The sequence below is a fragment of the Rhinoraja longicauda genome, chromosome 32, assembly GCF_053455715.1.
Source record: "Rhinoraja longicauda isolate Sanriku21f chromosome 32, sRhiLon1.1, whole genome shotgun sequence".
NCBI lineage: Eukaryota > Metazoa > Chordata > Chondrichthyes > Rajiformes > Arhynchobatidae > Rhinoraja > Rhinoraja longicauda.
In genome coordinates this window covers 28686357-28705755 of record NC_135984.1, presented here as the reverse complement: position 1 = coordinate 28705755, position 19399 = coordinate 28686357, and the positions used below count along the sequence as shown (strand labels likewise).

At 44.1% G+C, this 19399-nt stretch overlaps 2 protein-coding genes across 2 annotated transcripts in view; one reads left to right on the top strand and one right to left on the bottom strand.

Moving 5' to 3' along the window:
* Window positions 1–10728, top strand: part of LOC144608757 (uncharacterized) — a 34071-nt gene extending 23343 nt beyond the window's left edge. Inside the window, exons 4-5 of the mRNA XM_078426826.1 lie at window positions 9046–9172; window positions 10554–10728. Of these exons, the coding sequence (XP_078282952.1) occupies window positions 9046–9172; window positions 10554–10643 (217 nt within the window). The 3' untranslated portion in view covers window positions 10644–10728. The remainder of the gene's footprint in view (window positions 1–9045; window positions 9173–10553) is intronic.
* The window catches only part of prdm10 (PR domain containing 10), a 220397-nt gene extending 206430 nt beyond the window's left edge, over window positions 1–13967 (bottom strand). Inside the window, exon 1 of the mRNA XM_078426637.1 lies at window positions 13896–13967. The gene's annotated coding sequence lies outside the window, so the exon portion shown is untranslated. The remainder of the gene's footprint in view (window positions 1–13895) is intronic.
* Between the last annotated feature and the right edge of the window lie 5432 nt (window positions 13968–19399).

The window sequence follows — 19399 nt, the reverse complement described above, 5'->3', positions numbered from 1 at the left end:
GGCTGGAGGGGGCGGATGGTGAGAGAATGGGGTGGAAGAGGGAAAGGCAAGAATGTGGGTAGGTTATGGGGGAGATCGGAGGTGAGGGAAGAATGGGGGTGGGGAGAATTAGGGAGGGGAATGGAGTGGATGGAGAGAGGGAATGGGGGTGAGGAATCTGTGCATGGAGAGAGGAGAATTGAGATGTGGGAGAATAATAATAATAATAATAATCCATTTATTTTATATAGCGCCTTATCACATGCTCAAAGCGCTTTACAAAAACAATTAACATAGAAACAAACAGACAAACTATCCTGACGGAAAAGCGGCGAATACTCAACGCCAGCGTCCTCTCACGTCAGGGTCCGGCAGTAGACATTAAAGAGCACAAGACACACAGATATTTTTTTTTACATAAAACAGCCATCACAGTGATTGCTCTAGGCATACCCTCACTGTGATGGAAGGCAAAGTCTTATCTCCTCCTCGTTCTTCTCCCGTGGTGCCACGAGGTGATCGAGGCTCCCAACTTTTTGAAGCCCCCACCGGGCGATGGAAAGTCCCAGGGCCGAGCCGAGCAGGCCGATGAAGGTCCTGAGCCCCCACCGGGCGATGGAAAGTGCTGCGGCCGGGCCACGCAGGGTGATGAAGGGCCTGCGGGCGGGTTGATCATACCTCACGCTTCGGGGCGGTCGAAGTTGCTACGGCTGGAGCTCCCAAAAGCCGGTCACCAGCCAGGGACCTGCGAGCTCCCGATGTTGCGGTCTGCAGGGCCCACGGCCGAAGCCTCCGAGATGGTAAGTCCAGGCCCTGCGACCGGAGTCTTTGAGGTCGATCCCAGCTGGAGGCCGCCGACTCCACGATGTTAGGCCGTAGCGCGAACGGAGATACGACACGGTAAAGGTCGCATCTCCGTTGAGGAGGAGATTTGAAAAAAAGGTTTCCCCCAACCCCCCCACCACCCCCCTACATACACAGAATTAAAAATAAAACAAAACGTACATTTAACAACGACAATGACATGGGAGAATGGCTTGGGGGATAGTGGCGAATGGGGTGGGCAGTATGGAGGTTCAGAGTAGTTTAGAGACAAAGAGAGAATATGTGGACGGTATGGGATATTAGTGGTGGGGCAGAAATGGAGGGGAGGAGGAAAGGAAGAAAGAGACTAGTGCGAGGGGTGAAGCCCAAACTAATTATGTCAACTCAGTGATCCGAGTGTCAGTTTCTCCCAATGCTATTGGATCCTCGACCTCCCCATCGCAGACCTCAATCTATGAATTGCAACAGCACCTCCTCATCGCAGGGGCACCTTAGGGCTCTGCACTCAATCCCCTGCTCTGCTTGCTCTCGACCTACAACTGCATAGCCAGACACAGTTCCAACCCCATCTTTAAATTAACCAAAGATACAAGCAGTGTTTGATGAATAATGGTAATAATGGAGAAACAAAGAACTGCATTTCGATTTATTCACAAAATGCTGGAGTAACTCAGCAGGTCAGGCAGCATCTCGGGAGAGAAGGAATGGGTGACGTTTCGGGTCGAGACCCTTCTTCTGCATCTGCAGTTATTTTCTTATATAACAAAGAACTGCAAATGCTTGTTTGTGTCCTTTAATGGTAATAATGAGTCAGAGTATAGAAAGGAAATTAATAATTTGATGGATAATCATGCCCACAGCAAGGAGTTGATTGGTGACTTCAGAAAGGGAATGTCGAGGGGCTGTACACTTAGTCAATAGGTGCAGGAGGAGGCCATTCGGCCCTTCGAGCCAGCACCGCCATTCAATGTGATCATGGCTGATCATTCTCAATCAGTACCCCGTTCCTGCCTTCTCCCCAGAGCTCTATCCAGCTCTCTCTTGAATGCATTCAGAGAATTGGCCTCCACTGCCTTCTGAGGCAGAGAATTCCACAGATTCACAACTCTCTGACTGAAAAAGTTTTTCCTCATCTCAGTTCTAAATGGCCTACCCCTTATTCTTAAACTGTGGCCCCTTGTTCTGGACTCCCCCAACATTGGGAACATGTTTCCTGCCTCTAACGTGTCCAACCCCTTAATAATCTTATACGTTTCGATAAGATCTCTCATCCTTCTAAATTCCAGTGTATACAAGCCTAGTCGCTCCAGTCTTTCAACATATGATAGTCCCGCCATTCCGGGAATTAACCTAGTAAACCTACACTGCACGCCCTCAATAGCAAGAATATCCTTCCTCAAATTTGGAGACCAAAACTGCACACAGTACTCCAGGTGCAGTCTCACTAGGGCCCTGTACAACTGCAGAAGGACCTCTTTGCTCCTATACTCAACTCCTCTTGTTATGAAGGCCAACATTCCATTGGCTTTCTTCACTGCCTGCTGTACCTGCATGCTTCCTTTCAGTGACTGATGCACTAGGACACCCAGATCTCGTTGTACGTCCCCTGTTCCTAACTTGACACCATTCAGATAATACTCTGCCTTCCTATTCTTACCACCAAAGTGGATAACCTCACACTTATCCACATTAAACTGCATCTGCCATGCATCCGCCTACTCACACAACCTGTCCAAGTCACCCTGCAACCTCATAGCATCTTCCTCACAGTTCACACTACCACCCAGCTTTGTATCATCTGCAAATTTGCTAATGGTACTTTTAATCCCTTCATCCAGTCATTAATGTATATTGTAAATAGCTGCGGTCCCAGCACCGAGCCTTGCGGTACCCCACTAGTTACTGCCTGCCATTCTGAAAGGGACCCATTTATCCCCACTCTTTGCTTTCTGTCTGTCAACCAATTTTCGATCCATGTCAGTACCCTACCTCCAATACCATGTGCTCTAATTTTGCCCACTAATCTCCTATGTGGAACCTTGTCAAAGGCTTTCTGAAAGTCAAGGTACACCACATCCACCGACTCTCCCTTGTCAATTTTCCTGGTCACATCCTCAAAGAATTTCAGAAGATTAGTCAAGCATGATTTCCCCTTCGTAAATCCATGCTGACTCGGAACAATCCTGTTACTACTATCCAAATGCTCCGCAATTTTGTCTTTTATAATTGACTCCAGCATCTTCCCCACCACTGATGTCAGACTAACTGGTCTATAATTTCCCGTTTTCTCTCCCTCCTTTCTTAAAAAGTGGGACAACATTAGCTACCCTCCAATCCACAGAAACTGATCCTGAATCTATAGAACATTGGAAAATGATCACCAATGCATCCACAATTTCTAGCGCCACCTCCTTAAGTACTCTGGGATGCAGACCATCAGGCCCTGGGGATTTATCAGCCTTCAGTCCCATCAGTCTACCCAACACCATTTCCTGCCTAATGTGGAATTCCTTCAGTTCCTCCGTCACCCTAGGATTTCTGGCCACTAGAACATCTGGGAGATTGCTTGTATCTTCCTTAGTGAAGACAGATCCAAAGTACCGGTTCAACTCGTCTGCCATTTCCTTGTTTCCCGTAATAAATTCCCCTGCTTCTGTCTTCAAGGGACCCACATTTGCCTTGTCTATTTTTTTCCTCTTTACATACCTAAAAAAGCTTTTACTATCCTCCTTTATATTATTGGCTAGTTTACCCTCTTACCTCATCTTTTCTCCCCGTATTGCCTTCTTAGTCATCTTCTGTTGCTCTTTAAAAGAGTCCCAATCCTCTGGCTTCCCACTCTTCTTTGCTTTGTTGTACTTCTGCTCTTTTATTTTTATGCTGTCCTTGACTTCCCTTGTCAGCCACGTGTGTCTCTTACTCCCCTTGGAATCTTTCCTCCTCTGGGATAAATTGATCCTGCAACTTCTACATTATTCCCAGGAATACCTGCCATTGCTGTTCCACCGTCTTCCCTGCGACGGCCTCCTTCCAGTCAATTCTGGCCAGCTCATGCCTCTGTAATCCCCTTTGCTATACTGTAATACTGACACTTCCGATTTTCCCTTCTCCCTCTCAATTTGTAGAATAAAACTTATATTGTGATCACTTATCTTCAATGGCAGGATGTTGGGGGAGGGAGTCAGGCTCCTGGGTGTACTCATCTCTGATTTTTTGTACTGGGCCCAACACATTGATACAATCACAAAGACAGCCTCTACTTACTCAGAATTTGAGAAGATTCAACAATCTCACTGAATACTTCTATAGAAGAATGGCACGAGCATATTGACTGGTTGTATCACAGCTTAATTCGGTAACTTGATGCAAAGAAACAAAGTAGGCAGCAGAATGTGGTAGACAATGTCCGATCCATCACAGGTATTACGCTTATCATCATCGGGGGAATCTACAGGAGGCCCTGCTTCAAGATAGAGGATAATATCATCAATGACCTACATCAGTCTGAAGAAGGGTCTCGACCCGAAACATCACCCATTCCTTCTCTCCTGAGATGCTGCCTGACCTGCTGAGTTACTCCAGCATTTTGTGAATAAATACCATCGATTTGTACCAGCATCTGCAGTTATTTTCTTACATCACCCTGGCCACGCTCCTATCTTGCTGCTACCATTGGGAAGAAGGTACAAGAGCCTGAGAACTGTTACCTCCAGATTCAAGAACAGCTTATTCCCAGCAACCATCAGGTTCTTTAACCACCCTGCACAACCACAACCCTACCTCAGCATTGCACCATGATAGACTTTGCATGAAGTTGTACTGGAGTAACTCAGCGGGTCAGGCGTCCCTGGAGAAAATGGATAAGTTATGTTTCATGTCGGGACCCTTCTTCAACTAGATTATTTATTTGTAGGAAGGAACTGCAGGTTTAAACCAAAGATAGACACAAAAGGCTGGAGTAACTCAGTGGGTCAGGCAACATCTCTGGAGAAAAGGAATAGGTCATGTTTCGGGTTGAGACCCTTCTTCAGACTATAGACATATTCCATATGTCTGAAGAAGGCTCTTGACCAGAAAGGTCATCTGTTTTTATCTAGAGAAGCTGCCTGACCTGCTGAGTTACTCCAACTTTTTGTGTCTCTTTCATTTATATATTTGCTGCATTATTGCGTCTAATCTGCTTGTAAAATTGCAGCAAGTAAAAAAGTAATTGTTCTAGTATGTATGTATCACAATCAATCTTGACAATTTCTGTTTCAATCTGGTACCATGTTAAGCCTTGCTCTGAAAATCAGGTAAAATTAAAACTAAAATACAGTTCTGATGAAGTCATTTTTATTAAAACATGAAATCTGTTTCTCTTATCACATATGCTGCCTGATCTGCTCAGACAACACGGAAATAGGTCCTTCTTCACAACTCGTCCAAGCCAACCACATCCAAGCTAATCCTATTTGCCTGTGCGTGGCCCATATCCCTCTAAACCTTACCTATCTATGTACTTGTCCAAATATTTTATAAATGTTGTTGTTGTACCTGCCTCAACTACATCCTCTGGAAGTTCATTCCATTTATCCACCATCTTCTGTGGAAAAAGATGCCCCTCAAATTCCTATTAAATCTTTGCCTTCTCATCTTAATCCACTTCATACTTCCTGATTTCCCTTACCTTGGAAAAAAAAGTCTGTACATTCACCCTATCTATTACCCTTATGATTTTATACACTTCTGGCAGGGGGTGGGATCCCGTACAGGACAGAGGCCCGTGATAGGCTAGGAGTTGGTATGGAGGGTGGTGTTGGAAAGGTTAGTGGACAGAATAGGCAGGTGATAGGGGGAGAGCGAGGAGGGAGGGTTGGTTTAAATTGCACATATTTTAATGCAAGGGGCCTGACGGATAAGGCAGATGAGCTTAGGGCATGGATAGGTGTGAGTGACTGGGACGTTGTAGCCATTACTGAAACCTGGTTAAGAAAGGGGCAGGACTGGCAGTTGAATGTTCCGGGGTACAGGAGCTTCAGGAGAGACAGGGGTGAGGGAAAATGAGGAGGGGGGGTTGCATTGTTGGTGAAGGAGGATGTCATGGCAGTGGTCAGAGGTGGCATTACGGACGGTTCGTCTAGTGAGGCTATATGGGTGGAGCAGAGGAACAAGAAAGGGATGATCACCTTGTTGGGGATGTACTACAGACCCACGAATAGTCAATGGTTTTGCAGATAGTGAAGATGGTTGTGAAAGATTACAACAGGATTTGGATCGATTGGCCAGGTGGGCGGAGGAATCGTTGATGGAATTTAATACAGAGAAGTGTGAGGTGCTGCATTTCGAGACGTCAAACAAGGGCACGATCTACACAGTAAATGGTAGGCCTCTGGATAGTGTAGAGCAGAGGGATCTAGGAGTGCAGGTGCATGGTTCCTTGAAGGTCCAGTCACAGGTCGATAAGGTGGTCAAAGAGGCTTTTGGCACTTTGGCCTTCATCAGTCAGAGCAATGAGTATAGAAGTTTGGAGGTCATGTTGCAGTTGTATGACATGTTGGTGAGACCGCATCAAGAATATTGTGTTCAGTTCTGGGCACCATGTTATAGGAAAGTTATTGTCAAGCTTGAAAGGGTTCATAAAAGATTTACGAGGATGTTGCCGGGACTAGAGGGTTTGAGCTATAGGGAGAGGTTGAGTAGGCTGGGTCTCTATTCCATGGAGTGCAGGAGGATGAGGGGTGATCTTATAGAGGTGTACAAAATCATGAGAGGAATAGATCGGGTAGATGCACAGAGTCTCTTGCCCAGAGTAGGGGAATCGAGGACCAGAGGACATAGGTTCAAGGTGAGGGGAAAAGATTTAATAGGAATCTGAAGGGTAACTTTGTCACACAAAGGGTGGTAGGTGTATGGAACAAGCTGCCAGAAGAGGTAGTTGAGGCTGGGACTATCACACCATTTAAGAAACTGACAGGTACATGGATAGGACACGTTTGGAGGTATATGGACCAAGCGCAGGCAAGTGGGAGTTGTGTTGTAGCGACCATAGGGATTGGTCCTGAGAGTCGAACCCTCGGATTGGCCAGCTAGGTCAGGTGGTGGTTTTGGCGCCCAAAACCAGTCAGTGGGAAGAGAACTTCGAAGCGAACAGTTTGATTTAATGGTTGTCTGTAATTTCGTTTGTTATACTTTGTAATCGAATATTGCTGCCGCAATAAACTTCTTTAACAAAGAACAAGCCTCCAGACTCGCCATAGTGTACAGGTAGCTGGGACATTGTTGGCCGGTGTGGGCAAGTTGGGCTGATGGGCCTGTTTCCACACTCTATGACTCAACCTGTCAATCCCCTGCATTCCAAAGAATAAAGTCCGAGCCTGCCGAACCTCTCTTTTATTCAGGCCCTCAAGTCCGAGAAGCTGCCTTCCACCATCACCCTCTGGCTCCTTCCATGGAGCCAATTTGCTATCCATTCAGCTATCCTTGTATCCCTTGTGAACTAACTTTCCAGAGCAGCCTACCATGCGGAACCTTGTTGAACCTTTTCCCTTAATGTAATTTATAATGTAATTTGGATTCTCCTTAATCTTATCTGTCATTGCAGTTTCATGCTCTTTTTGCCCTCCTGATTTCCTTCTTAAGTATGCTCCTCAATTCCCTGTACTCCTCCAGGAAACACTTCATCCCAGATGCCAATAGTTGACCCATCGATCCTTTTTTTTCTGACCAGAGCCTCAATAATCAATATCTCATCCAGAGTGCCCATCTGCCTTGCTCTTCACTCTATCGTTACATGCATTCCTTCAAGTCTCACAATCACACTTTCAGAAGTATGCCATTTTCCATAAGTTCCATTGCCTGCAAATAATGTACTCCAATCAACTTTTGCGAGTTTGTGGCTCATGCCATCAAAGATGGCCATTCCACAATTTAGAACTTTAATTTGTCGACCAGGCCTGTCCTTATCCATAACTATTTTAAACATAATTTGAACTGCGTCTACTGACCCCAAAGAGTTCACCCACAGTGACTTGCCCTATCCAATTCCCGAAGAGTAGGTCAAGCTTTTCCCTATCACTTGTAGGTCCCTCTACTTATTGCCACACTCTATGACTTTATGACACCTGTCAATCCCCTGCATTCCAAAGAATAAAGTCCAAGCCTGCCGAACTTCTCTTTTATTCAGGCCCTCAAGTCCGAGAAGCTGCTTGTATACACTGGAATTTAGAAGGATGAGAGGGGATCTTATCAAAACATATAAGATTATTAAGGGGTTGGACACGTTAGAGGCAGGAAACATGTTCCCAATGTTGGGGGAGTCCAGAACACAGTTTAAGAGTAAGGGGTAGGCCATTTAGAACGGAGATGAGGAAAAACTTTTTCAGTCAGAGAGTTGTAAATCTGTGGAATTCACTGCCTCAGAAGGCAGTGGAGGCCAATTCTCAATGCATTCAAGAGAGAGCTAGATAGAGCTCTTAAGGATAGCGGAGTCAGGGGGTATGGGGAGAAGGCAGGAACGGGGTACTGATTGACAATGATCAGCCATGATCACATTGAATGGTGATGCTGGCTCGAAGGGCCGAATGGCCTACTTCTGCACCTATTGTCTATTGATTCCGATATTTTCTATTTCATGTTTAATCCATGTTTGATAAAAGTTGAAGTTGAAATATTCAACAGTTTTTCAGATGCTGAAGTACATTATCATAATTTGGGCCCTTAGCCTCACGTTTGTGCAGTAGCAGTGCAGCAATTTTGGGGTTGACGATCATGGAAACATTTCTTCAGAGCCTAGTCAGTGTGTAGTCATGTTATATCCTGCCTGTAGCGAGCAACATCATTTCAGTCAGCCTGGCTGGCAACAATCCAATGCTGGGCCAAAGTCGAGCAATCCTGCATGTGTCATATGATGAAATACGCCTGTGATGCTGCTGAGAGCAAGATTTTCATTGAACTTTTACCTCACCATACGCTCATATGACAATGAACTTGACTTGATTTGACGTCCTGAATTTGATGACCAATAACTTATGCATACAATTTGTTTATATTTTAATATCATAAAATAGGTATTGGACATAAATGGCTAGAAAAGCTTTAGAGGGATATGGGCCAAACGCAGGCAGGTGAGACCAGTGTAGATGGGTCATTTTGGTTGGCATGGGCAAGTTGGGCCTGTTTCCATGCTCTATGACTATCCAACCTCACCTACTGAGTCAGGTCTTCTGTTCTCATCCTTGTGACTTTTTTCTACACCAACAGCAGATTAATAACATCCTTCCGAAGGTACCAAACGCCTGCTGCACCAACTTATCCACCTGAATCACCACTTTCAGGAAATTCTGTACCTGTGTCCCTCAGGTCTCTCCGGGCCCCTGCTATTTACTGTGTAAGTTCTGTAGTGGTTAACCTGACTAGTGTGCAACATCTCACACTGTGATGAATTCCATCTGCCATTCATTCGCCCATTTTCCCAGTTGACCTAGATCCTGTTGGAATCTTAGTGAATCGTTTTCACTGTATACTGTAACCACTAATTTTGTGTAATCTGCAGGCTTTTTAACTATGCCAACTATATTTTCATCTGTTGTTAATCTAGATGACAAACAACGGTGGACCCTGCTTCCATGACCTTCTCAGTGTAAACACAGAGAAATGTTGTTTTAAGCCTTGCCTATTGTCAATGGCTGATCCGGAACACTCTCTTTCTCACTATTAAAATCTTTACTCAACAGTAATACTGATACATCAGATCTTTCTCACTATTAAAATCTGCCCACTCTCCAGAAGGCAGGCAGGTGGACAGAGGGGGTGGAGTAGCTCTTTTGGTAAGGAATGAAATACAATCCTTAGCAGGAAACAACATAGGATCAGAAGATGTAGAATCCTTCTGGGTAGAATTGTGAAACTTCGTAGATGACCCTGATGGGAGTTAGATAGCAGCCAGGATATACGGGACAAAATGCATCAGGAGATAGAAAAGGCATGCATGAAAAGTAATGTTACAGTGGTCATGGGAATTTCATTTAGCAGGCAGACTGGGAAAATCAGGTTGGTACTGGATCCTAGGAGAAGTAATTTGTAGATGAGATGGATTTTTAGAGTAGCTCATTGTCAAGCCCACTGAGGAAAAGGGAATTGTGAATTTGGTGTTGTGTGATGAACCAAATTTGATTAGAGAACTTAACGAGAAGGAACCATAGGAGGCAGCGATCATAATATGACAGAATTCAATCTGCAGTTTGAGAGGGAGAAGCCAAAATCTGATGTATCAGTATTACTGTTGAGTAAAGGTAACTACAGGGGCATGAGGGAGGAGCTGGTTAAAGTTGATTAGAAGGGGACCCTAGCAGGAATTATGGTGGAGCAACAGTGAAAGAGTTTCTACCAGTAATTCAGAAGACGCATGATCTTTTCATCCCAAAGAGGAAGAAACATATTTTTGGGAGAATGAGGCAAAGACAGCATAAAAGCAAAAGAGAAGGCATATAAAATGGCAAAGATTATTGGGAAGCTAGTGGATTTGGAGGCCCTTAAAAGCCCCCCCCCCCCCCCCCCAAAAAAAAACTAAAAAAGCAGGGAGAGAAAAAATGAAATATGAATTAATCTAGCCAGTAATATAAAAGAGGATAGCAGGGTTTTTCTGCTACATAATTAGTTAAAAAAAGAGGCAAGAGTGGACATTGGACAACGAGAAAATGATGCTGGAGAGGTGGTAATGGGGAAAAAAAGAAATGGTGGATGAACTGAATAAGCTTTTTGTGTCGAAGGTATCACAAAATGCTGGAGTAACTCAGCGGGTCATGATGGAAGACACCAACAGCATGCTAGAAATTCGAGAGAGTCGGGGGCAGAAGTGAGTTCAATCCTAACTATTAAGGAGAACATGCTTGGGAAGTTAAAGAGTCCGAAGGTGTATAAGTCACCTCGACCAGATGGACTAAACCCCAGGGTTCTGAAAAAGATAGCTATAGAGATCATGGAAGCATAAATAGTAATCTTTGAAGAATCACGAGAGTCGGGAATAGTTCCAGAGGACTGGAAAATTGTGAATGTAACTCCACTGTTTAAGAAGGGAGCTCGGCAAAAGAAAGGAAATGATAGGCCGGTTAGTCTGTCTTCAGTGGTTGTAAGATTTTAGAGTCCATCATGAAGGATGAGATTTTGGGGTACCTGGAAGCACATGATAAAATAGGCCGGTCAGCCAGGTTTTATTGAGGGGATATCTTGCCAGACAAATCTGTTGGAATTCTTTGAGGAAGTAACAAGCAGGATAGGCAAAGGAGTGTCAGTGGATGTTGTTCACTTGGATTTTCAGGTCTTTGATAAGGTACCACATGTGAGGCTGCTAAACAAGATAGGAACCATGGTATTAGAGGCAAGGTACTAGCATGAATAGAAGATGGATGAATCTGGCAGAAGGCAAGATAGTGAAGATAGTTGTGAAAATTTGCAGCAGGATCTTGATTGATTGGCCAGGTAGGCCAATGTATGGTTGATGGAATTTAATACAGAGAAATGAGAGGTGTTGCATTTTGGGAAGTCTAACATGGGCAGGACCTATCCAATGAATGGTAGGGCTCTGAGGAATGTTGTAGAACATAGGGATCTAGGAGTGCAGGTACATGGTTGCTTGAAGGTCGAGTCGCAGGTAGATAAAGTGGTCAAAAAGGCTATTGGCACATTGGCAGTATTGAGTATAGATGTTGACAGGTCAAGTTGTAGTTGTATAAGACATTGGTGAGACCGCATTTAGAGTATTGTGATCAGTTCTGGGCAGTTATAGGAAAGATGTTGTCAAGCTGCAATGGATAGAGAGAAAATTTACAAGGATGGTGCCAGGACTAGAGGGTCTGAGTTCCCCCAAAGTTTACAAAACAGTTAGACAGGTACATGGATAGACAATAGACAGCAGCTTTGGAGGGATGTGAACCAAACACAGACAGGTGGGACTAGTGCAGCTGGGACATTGTGCTGGCGTTGGCGAGAGTCCAGAGGAGGTTTACGAGAATGATTCTGGGGATGGTTGGGTTGACGTATGAGCATTTGATGGCTCTGGCCCTCTACTCGCAGGAGTTTAGAAAGATGAGTGGGAATCTCATTGAAACCTACCAATGAGGGCACAGCCTCAGAAAAAAAGGACTGAGAAAGTAGATAGGAGGAATTTCTTTAGCAAAAGAGTGGTGAATCTGCGGAATTCATTGACACAGAGGGTTTTTAAAGCAGAGATTGATTAGTAATGGTGTCAAAATGACAGGGAGAAGGCTGGAAAATGGTTGAGAGGGAATAGAAGATCAGCCATGATCGAATGGCACAGCAGACTCAATACGCTGAATGGCCTAGTTCTGCTCCTATATCTTATGGTCTTACTTCAGCCACTTGAACCTGCAGTCCATTTGTCTTTGTGTTTTTGTTGTTTTTGTTGTCTTAATTGTAGTTGTGATGTGGTGTTTTTGTGTTTGTGTACTATGTGTGTATGTGGGGGGGAGGGGGGGAACTGTAACATTGTAAATATGTGTCCCTTCCGAACGGAGACCCGACCTTTGTGTTCTGGGCCGTGTCTCCGTTCCTGCTGCGGCCTACCATCGGCCCAACTCCTGGAGCTGGCGGCCTCCAGGGCTCTGGTTCGCAGAGCCCGCGGACCAGACTCACCATCAGCGGAGCCGGCCGTTCTCGGAGGCTGCGGGAACGGCTGCGACTCGCCTTAGGCTCGGGCCGCGTGGATGCCGACATCGGGAGCTCCGGCAGCGGCAGCGTGTTCGCCCGCCCCGGATTGCGGGGCTTGGGTCGGCCCGCCGCGGATATTTCACCGTCCGGCGCGGCCTGAAATAGGCCACGGAATTTTCTCTGCTCGGCGGGGGCTTCAATGTCGGGAGCCACGACCGCCCCGACTTGCAGCGGGGCTTGGGTCGGCCCGTTGCGGACATTTCACCGTCCGGCGCAGCCTGGAACATGGCAACGACAACAGCCTGACCGCAGGAGAAGACGGCAGGGGAAGAGAAAAGACATTCTGGCCTTCCATCACAGTGAGGAGGGGACTGGAGGAGACTCACTGTGATGGATGTTTCTTTTTGGGGGGTTTTGTGTTGGTTGGGGTTGTGTAATTTGCTTATTTTATTGCTCTTATTGTTGGACTGTGGGTGACGAAATTTCGTCCAAAAAACTTGTTTTTTGGATGACAAATAAAGATATCTTGAATCTTGAATCTTGAATCTTGAATCTTGAACTGCCTTAGTTCCCAATAGGAATCCAAGTGTTTCTCCCTCTTTCGTCAGGCTAGCTACATATTGCGTGAGAAAATATTCCTGTAGAGACTTGACAAATCCTACCAGATTCAATCCTTAGCACAATGGCAGTACGAGTCAAAATTAGGGGAAGTTTAAATTTAATTGCCTTACAGCAAGCTGTGACCTCGCTACACACTAGCTCCCTAGTTCTTCTGATTGTTGGGGGGCTATAAGGGCCTGTCCCACATAGGCAATTTTAAGGTGACTGCCGGCGACTAGGCTGTCGCCGACAGTTCGCCGGGGTGTCGCGGGCATGATCGTGAGGAGTCTTCCAAAGATCGTACTGAATCGTAGTGGATCTCGGTGCGTCACCGAGAAATAACGGTTTGAAATCTCTCGGCGACAGCTGGCTTGTCGCCAGGTATCGTTGCTTATTGTGGGCGCTGTCGCATGCTGTCTCCAGGTTTGATTGGTTCTCTTAAGATGCATTTAGAAGCACATAATATTAAAATAAGTAAAGTCATTTCAAAATGTGTTTAACCCATTTATTTACCGTCAGGACATTTGACAGGTAGATTGGAGGCGACAGTTTGACGGTCAGGTAAGCATGGGAATTTTCGTGATATTTTTGGCCTCAGCCATTACATTTAAAGTGGGCTCCAAACCCAGATATCCAACCCAGAAACCAGATATGCATCTCCCTTACATTTTCAAAGAATGCCCACACACTTTTCACAAAAATCCACTGAACCATTTAAAAAAAAATTTTTTTAATACAGCTATTAGTAAACTGGAAGTAAATCCGGTTTATTCCTTGTTACAGTGAAGCTTGGTTTTTAAGTAACCCATACAAGGTGTTATAGTTCAATACTCTCAAGTACTTACCGACTTGTCAGTGATTTCAGCGAAAACCAGGACGTCGGAGAAGCATTGACAGTGTGGGAATTTTCGCGATGTTTCCGAAGAGGGTGTAATCTCGACTTGACTCGGCATTGTCGTGGTCATTGTCGTCAGGTAAAAGAAAAGTTCAGCGATCTGCTACGACTTTGACAGTCGCCGGCAATCGCCAAAAAGATCGCCTAAGTGGGACAGGCCCTTACAGTACAATCACGTCAAAGTGATTAACCCCATTTCATTTCTCAATTCCAGCCATGTAGCTTCACTGGATAATTCCCCAGAAATATCGTCTCTAAGAACAGCTGTGATGTCCTCTCTGAACAAACTCCCCCTCCTCTCTTAATCCCACCTAAATGGAAGTTATTGACAAGCCCCTAAATAGTAGCCGGGATATAGGGTACAAGTTATATCAGGAGATACAATTGGCGTGTAAGAAAGGAAATGTTACGTTGGTCATGGGTGATTTCAATATGCAGGTAGACTGGGAAAATCAGGGTGGTACAGGAACCCAAAAAAGGGTATTGTAGAGTCCCTCTGAAATGGTTTCAGAGAGCAGCTTGTAGTGGAGCCTACAAGGGAAAAGGCAATTCTGGCAATTTAGTGTTATGTGATGAACCGGATTTGATATGGGAGGAACCACATAAAGTAACCATAAGATTCAACCTGCAATTTGAAAGGGAGAAGATGAAATTTGATGTGTCGGTATTACAGCTGAGCAAAAGGGACTACAGAGGTACGATGGAGGAGCTGGCCAAAGTTGATTGGAAAGCGACCCTAGAGGAATGATGGTGGCACAGCAATGGCAGGAATTTCGGGGAATAATCCAGAAGACGCAGGATCTTTTCATTCCAAAGGGGAAAAAATATTCCAGGGGGAGAATGAGGAGACCGCGGCTGACAAGGGAAGTCAAGGAGAGCATAAAACTAAAAGAGAAGGTATATAACATCGCAAAGTCTAGTGGGAAGCCAGAGGATTGGGAAGCTTTTAAAGAACAACAGAAGGTAACTAAAAAGGCAATACTGGGAGAAAAGATGATATATGAAGGTAAGTTAGCCAATAATATAAAGGAGGATAGCAAGAGTTTCTTCAGTTATATAAAGAGTAAGAAAGAGGACGTTGGGCCGCTGGAGAATGATGCAGGGAAAGTGATAATGGGGAATGAAGAAATGGTAGAGGAATTGAATAACTTTTTTGCATCAGTCTTCACAGTGCAAGACACCAGCAACGTGCCTGAAATTAGTCAGGAGGTAGAAGTTAGTGGAGTGGATATTACTAAGGAGAAGGTACTTGGGAAGCTGAAAGGGCTGAATGTGGATAAGTCACCTGGGCCGGATGGACTGCACCCCAGGGTTCTCACAGAGGTGGCTTTGGAGATTGTGGAGGAATTGACGGTGATATTTCAAGATTCACAAGAGTCAGGAATGGTTCCAGATTGGAAAATTGCCAATATTATCCCGCTGTACAAGAAGGGAGCAAAGCAGAAGAATGGAAACTATAGTCGTAGTTAGTCTGACTTTCGTGGTTGGTAAGATCTTAGAGTCCATTATAAAGGATGAGGTTAGAGAGTACTTAGAATTTCATGATAAAATAGGTCGAAGTCAGCATGGTTTTGTGAAGGGGAGATCTTGCCTGACGAATCTGCTGGAATTCTTTGACAGACAAAGGAGTCAATGGATGTTGCTTACTGAGATTTTCAGAAAGCCTTTGATCAGATGCCACACATGGGGCTGCTAAGGATGATGAGAGCCCATGGTATCAAAGGGCAGATAGCAGGTTAGCATGGATAGCAGGTTAGCTAGATGGCAGAAGGCAAAGAGTGGCAATAAAGGGGGCTTTTTCCAGTTGGCTGCCAGTGCTTAGTGGGGTTCCGCAGGGGTCAGTGCTGGGGCCACTACTAATCACATTGTATATTAATGATTTGGATGAGGGGAATGAAGGCTTTGTGGCCAAGTTTATAGATGATATGAAAATAGGTGGAGGGGCAGGTAGTGTAGAGAAAGTAGGGATTCTGCAGAAGGACTTGGACAAGTTGGGAGAGTGGGCAGAGAAGTGGCAGATGGAATACAGTATAGCAAAGTGTGGAGTCATGCATTTTGGTATTAGAATAAAGGCGTTGACTATTTAATACATGGGGAGAGAATCCAGAAATCGGAGGTGCAAAGGGAATTGGGAGTGCTGGTGCAGGATTCCCAAAAGGTTAATCTGTAAATCGAATTGGTAGTAAGGAAGGCAAATGCATTTATTTCAAAAGGAGAATACAAAAACAGGGATGTAATGCTGAGGCTCTATAAGGCACTGGTCAAGCTGCATTTAGAGTATAGTGAGCAATTTTGGGCCCCATACCCGAGTAAGGTTGTGCTGGCTCTGGAGAGGGTCCAGAGGAGGTTTATAAGAATTATTCCAGGAATGAGTGGGTTAACACATAATGAGCGTTTGACGGCACTGGTCTTGTACTCGCCGGAGTTTCAAAGGATGAGGGCGACCTCATTGAAACTTACTGGATAATGAATGGCCTGGAGAGAGGATGTTTCCAATAGTGGGAGAGTCTAGGATCAGAAGTCATAGCCACTGAATTAAAGGATGTTCTTTTAGAAAGGAGATGAGGAGGAATTTCTTTAATCAGTGGATGCTGAATCTGGAATTCATTGCCACAGAAGGCTATGGAGGCCCAAGTCAATGGATCTTTTTAAGGCTGAGATAGATAGATTGTTGATTAGTATGACCGTCAGGGGTAATGGGAAGAAGGCAGGAGAATGGGGTTAGGAGGGTGAGATAGATCAGCCATGGCAGAGTAGACTTGATAGGCCAAATGGCCTACGTTTGCCCCTATCACTTATGACCTTATGATTTCTTAATTACATTTTTTGTTATGGCTATCCAAGATGTCTATCCATTCCCTGAGTTCATCTGCCTTACCTGTAAACCTTCTTGTATTAAAATAAATGCAGTTTTGCCTTTTGGAACCAGCTTGCTTCCTGTCCTGCCCCTGTCTGTTCTGCCTACTGAAATTGCCCACTTTAACTAAACAATTTGCCTCATCTTTTTAATCTGCAATACTATGACTTTGGTTTACGAGTTTTTAAATATTTTTAAAGTGAGAAGCTATTTGCAATGGTGGTATACATTAGAACCCCAGTGAGCTTCTTCAATGCAATTTATGCAATGCATACATTTAATCTCCAGATACAGCAGATGATTCTGTTGCAAATGGAATGTTGGCTTTAATCGCAACAAAATCCTGCAATTCCACAGGGCCTTTGTGGAAAATAAATCTCTCGTCATGCACGCAAGATTTGGTCTCCATATCTACAGAAGTCTATAATTGCTTGGAGGTGGTGCAATGCAGATCAACCAGATTGATGCCGGGGCTGATTATATTTGTTGGCAGAATGGAAAGTTCTCTTTATGATGACATTTTATTGACAGAGTTGCCTGGTATTATTTTGGCTGTAAATCTCATAATAGAAGAGCCCCTTGTGACACTGGTATTTTGGTTTAGGCTCACGGAATGAAACTTCATTCAGTCATTACTTCAAATATCCAAGATGTAGACATCATCTGCTAATCTCTCTTCATGGAACAATCACCCTACCTCACCATCCCAACCTAGAAATCTTTGTCATAAAGATTTGTCACACTTGCTCTATCGCAAGTGTACTGTCTGACCATGAATTGTGTCTTTCTTCATGCAGCTCAACTTGTAGCAAAGGTCAACATATCATTTGTACTCCTAACTGTTTGCTGTGCTGTTTCTGCAGTTGTGAAAATATACTTGGAATCATCAGCAAAGTTGGTCCCTTGAACTAATTCATTGGCTAAGATTGTGAACATTCAGGGCCCCTGGACTGATCATCTCCACAGTCCTCTGAAAAACATAAAGTGCTGGAGTAGCTCAGTGGGTTAGGCAACATCTCTGGAGCACATGGATAAGTGATGTACTGCTCCCCTGCAGTCCTCTTAGAGTTCCATCCATTGGTTTCACCTTATCTACACTTGGATTTACAACCCAAGACAAAGATTCTGAAAATAAATTGGTTAAATGTGATTTCCTTTTCATAAATCTATGTTGAATCTGCCCAATTCAATTACTAAGTGCCTTGTAAACATTTATTTAACAACAGATTCCAGCATTTACCCAGGACTGACATCAGGCAAAGTGGTTTGATATTTCCCTTGTTTTTTTCTCATGTTCCTTAAATAGTGGGATTATACCTGCCACCTTCCAATCTATATTGGAACAAATCTGAAATCTATGGTATTTTGGAAGATGGCTAACTGGAGTGTTGATAGTCACCTACCTCTTTCAAAACCTTGGAAAGCAGGTCATCAGATCATGGGGATTTTTACATTTTCAATGCCACTGCTTTCTCCAATATGCTTTGTTTTAAATTAATGCAATTTATTGTCCACCATTTGTGAGATGATTTAGTCTTTCCTTACAAATAACTTGGTCCTCCTTGACAACCCACATGTTTACTGCTCCTCTGGGCAACAGTATAAGATTATTTCCTTGATTAAATACTATCATTGATAGCCATTGTTGTACCACTTTTCCTTTTGTAATTTCCCAATCTATCATGATTAGCTCACAACTGGAACCTCATGCTTAAATGTAAACAAGGCAAAACTGTTTAGAATTGACAAAATCATTCCCCAAACGGCCCCAAGATTCATTTGTTAATTATTTTCTTATATTTAGTATAAAACAACCTGTTACTGACCTGGTTACTCAGCACACTGATCTTGTGAACCACCTTGTACATTCCATGGATTTATCCTCCATATCATTACACCAATCTGGTTTGCCCAATCTAGATATAGCTTTAATTTCTCCATGAAAATTGTATTATTTTTGGTTACATTTGCATAATTCCCTGAGTTATGACCACTCCTGCCTGGAGGCCCTTGGACAACTCCTACCACTGTTTTCCACCCTTCACTGTTTCTTAATTCCATCCAAAAGTCATTCTACTAATTGAGATCCTATCTCTACTAATTTTATCCCATTCTTCATTATCCATCTTTTTCACTTTGCCTATCTTTTCTAAAAAAGTAAATTTATTTCCCAACTTTGGGCACCTTGCAACCCAAATCCCTGTAATGGCAATTATATTATACCCATTTACTTCTCTTGTCCCTCAAATTTGTTCACCTTATTTCTACTTCTGTGTGCAACATTTTTCTTCCCACCATTTCTTCCTGACAGTACCCTACACTATGTTTTCCCTCATCGTCACCTATTTTCTGGTTCCAGTTGATTACTGCGCAATCACCTCATAAGTGGTTATCTCGCGCAAGTTGGAGTGAGTAGTGATTACATTTTGAAGTGGGCCTTTTTGACCAAGTTTGCTCAATCCCCTTTTTAAATGACTGAACATCTCCTCAGTGTTGGGTGGTAGCATATTCCATCCCCTTTTCGTCCTAGGGTAAAGGGAATATTGGTAGCAAGGTTTATTGAAATTCAGCGAGTTGATGATGTAGGGACCGGTATT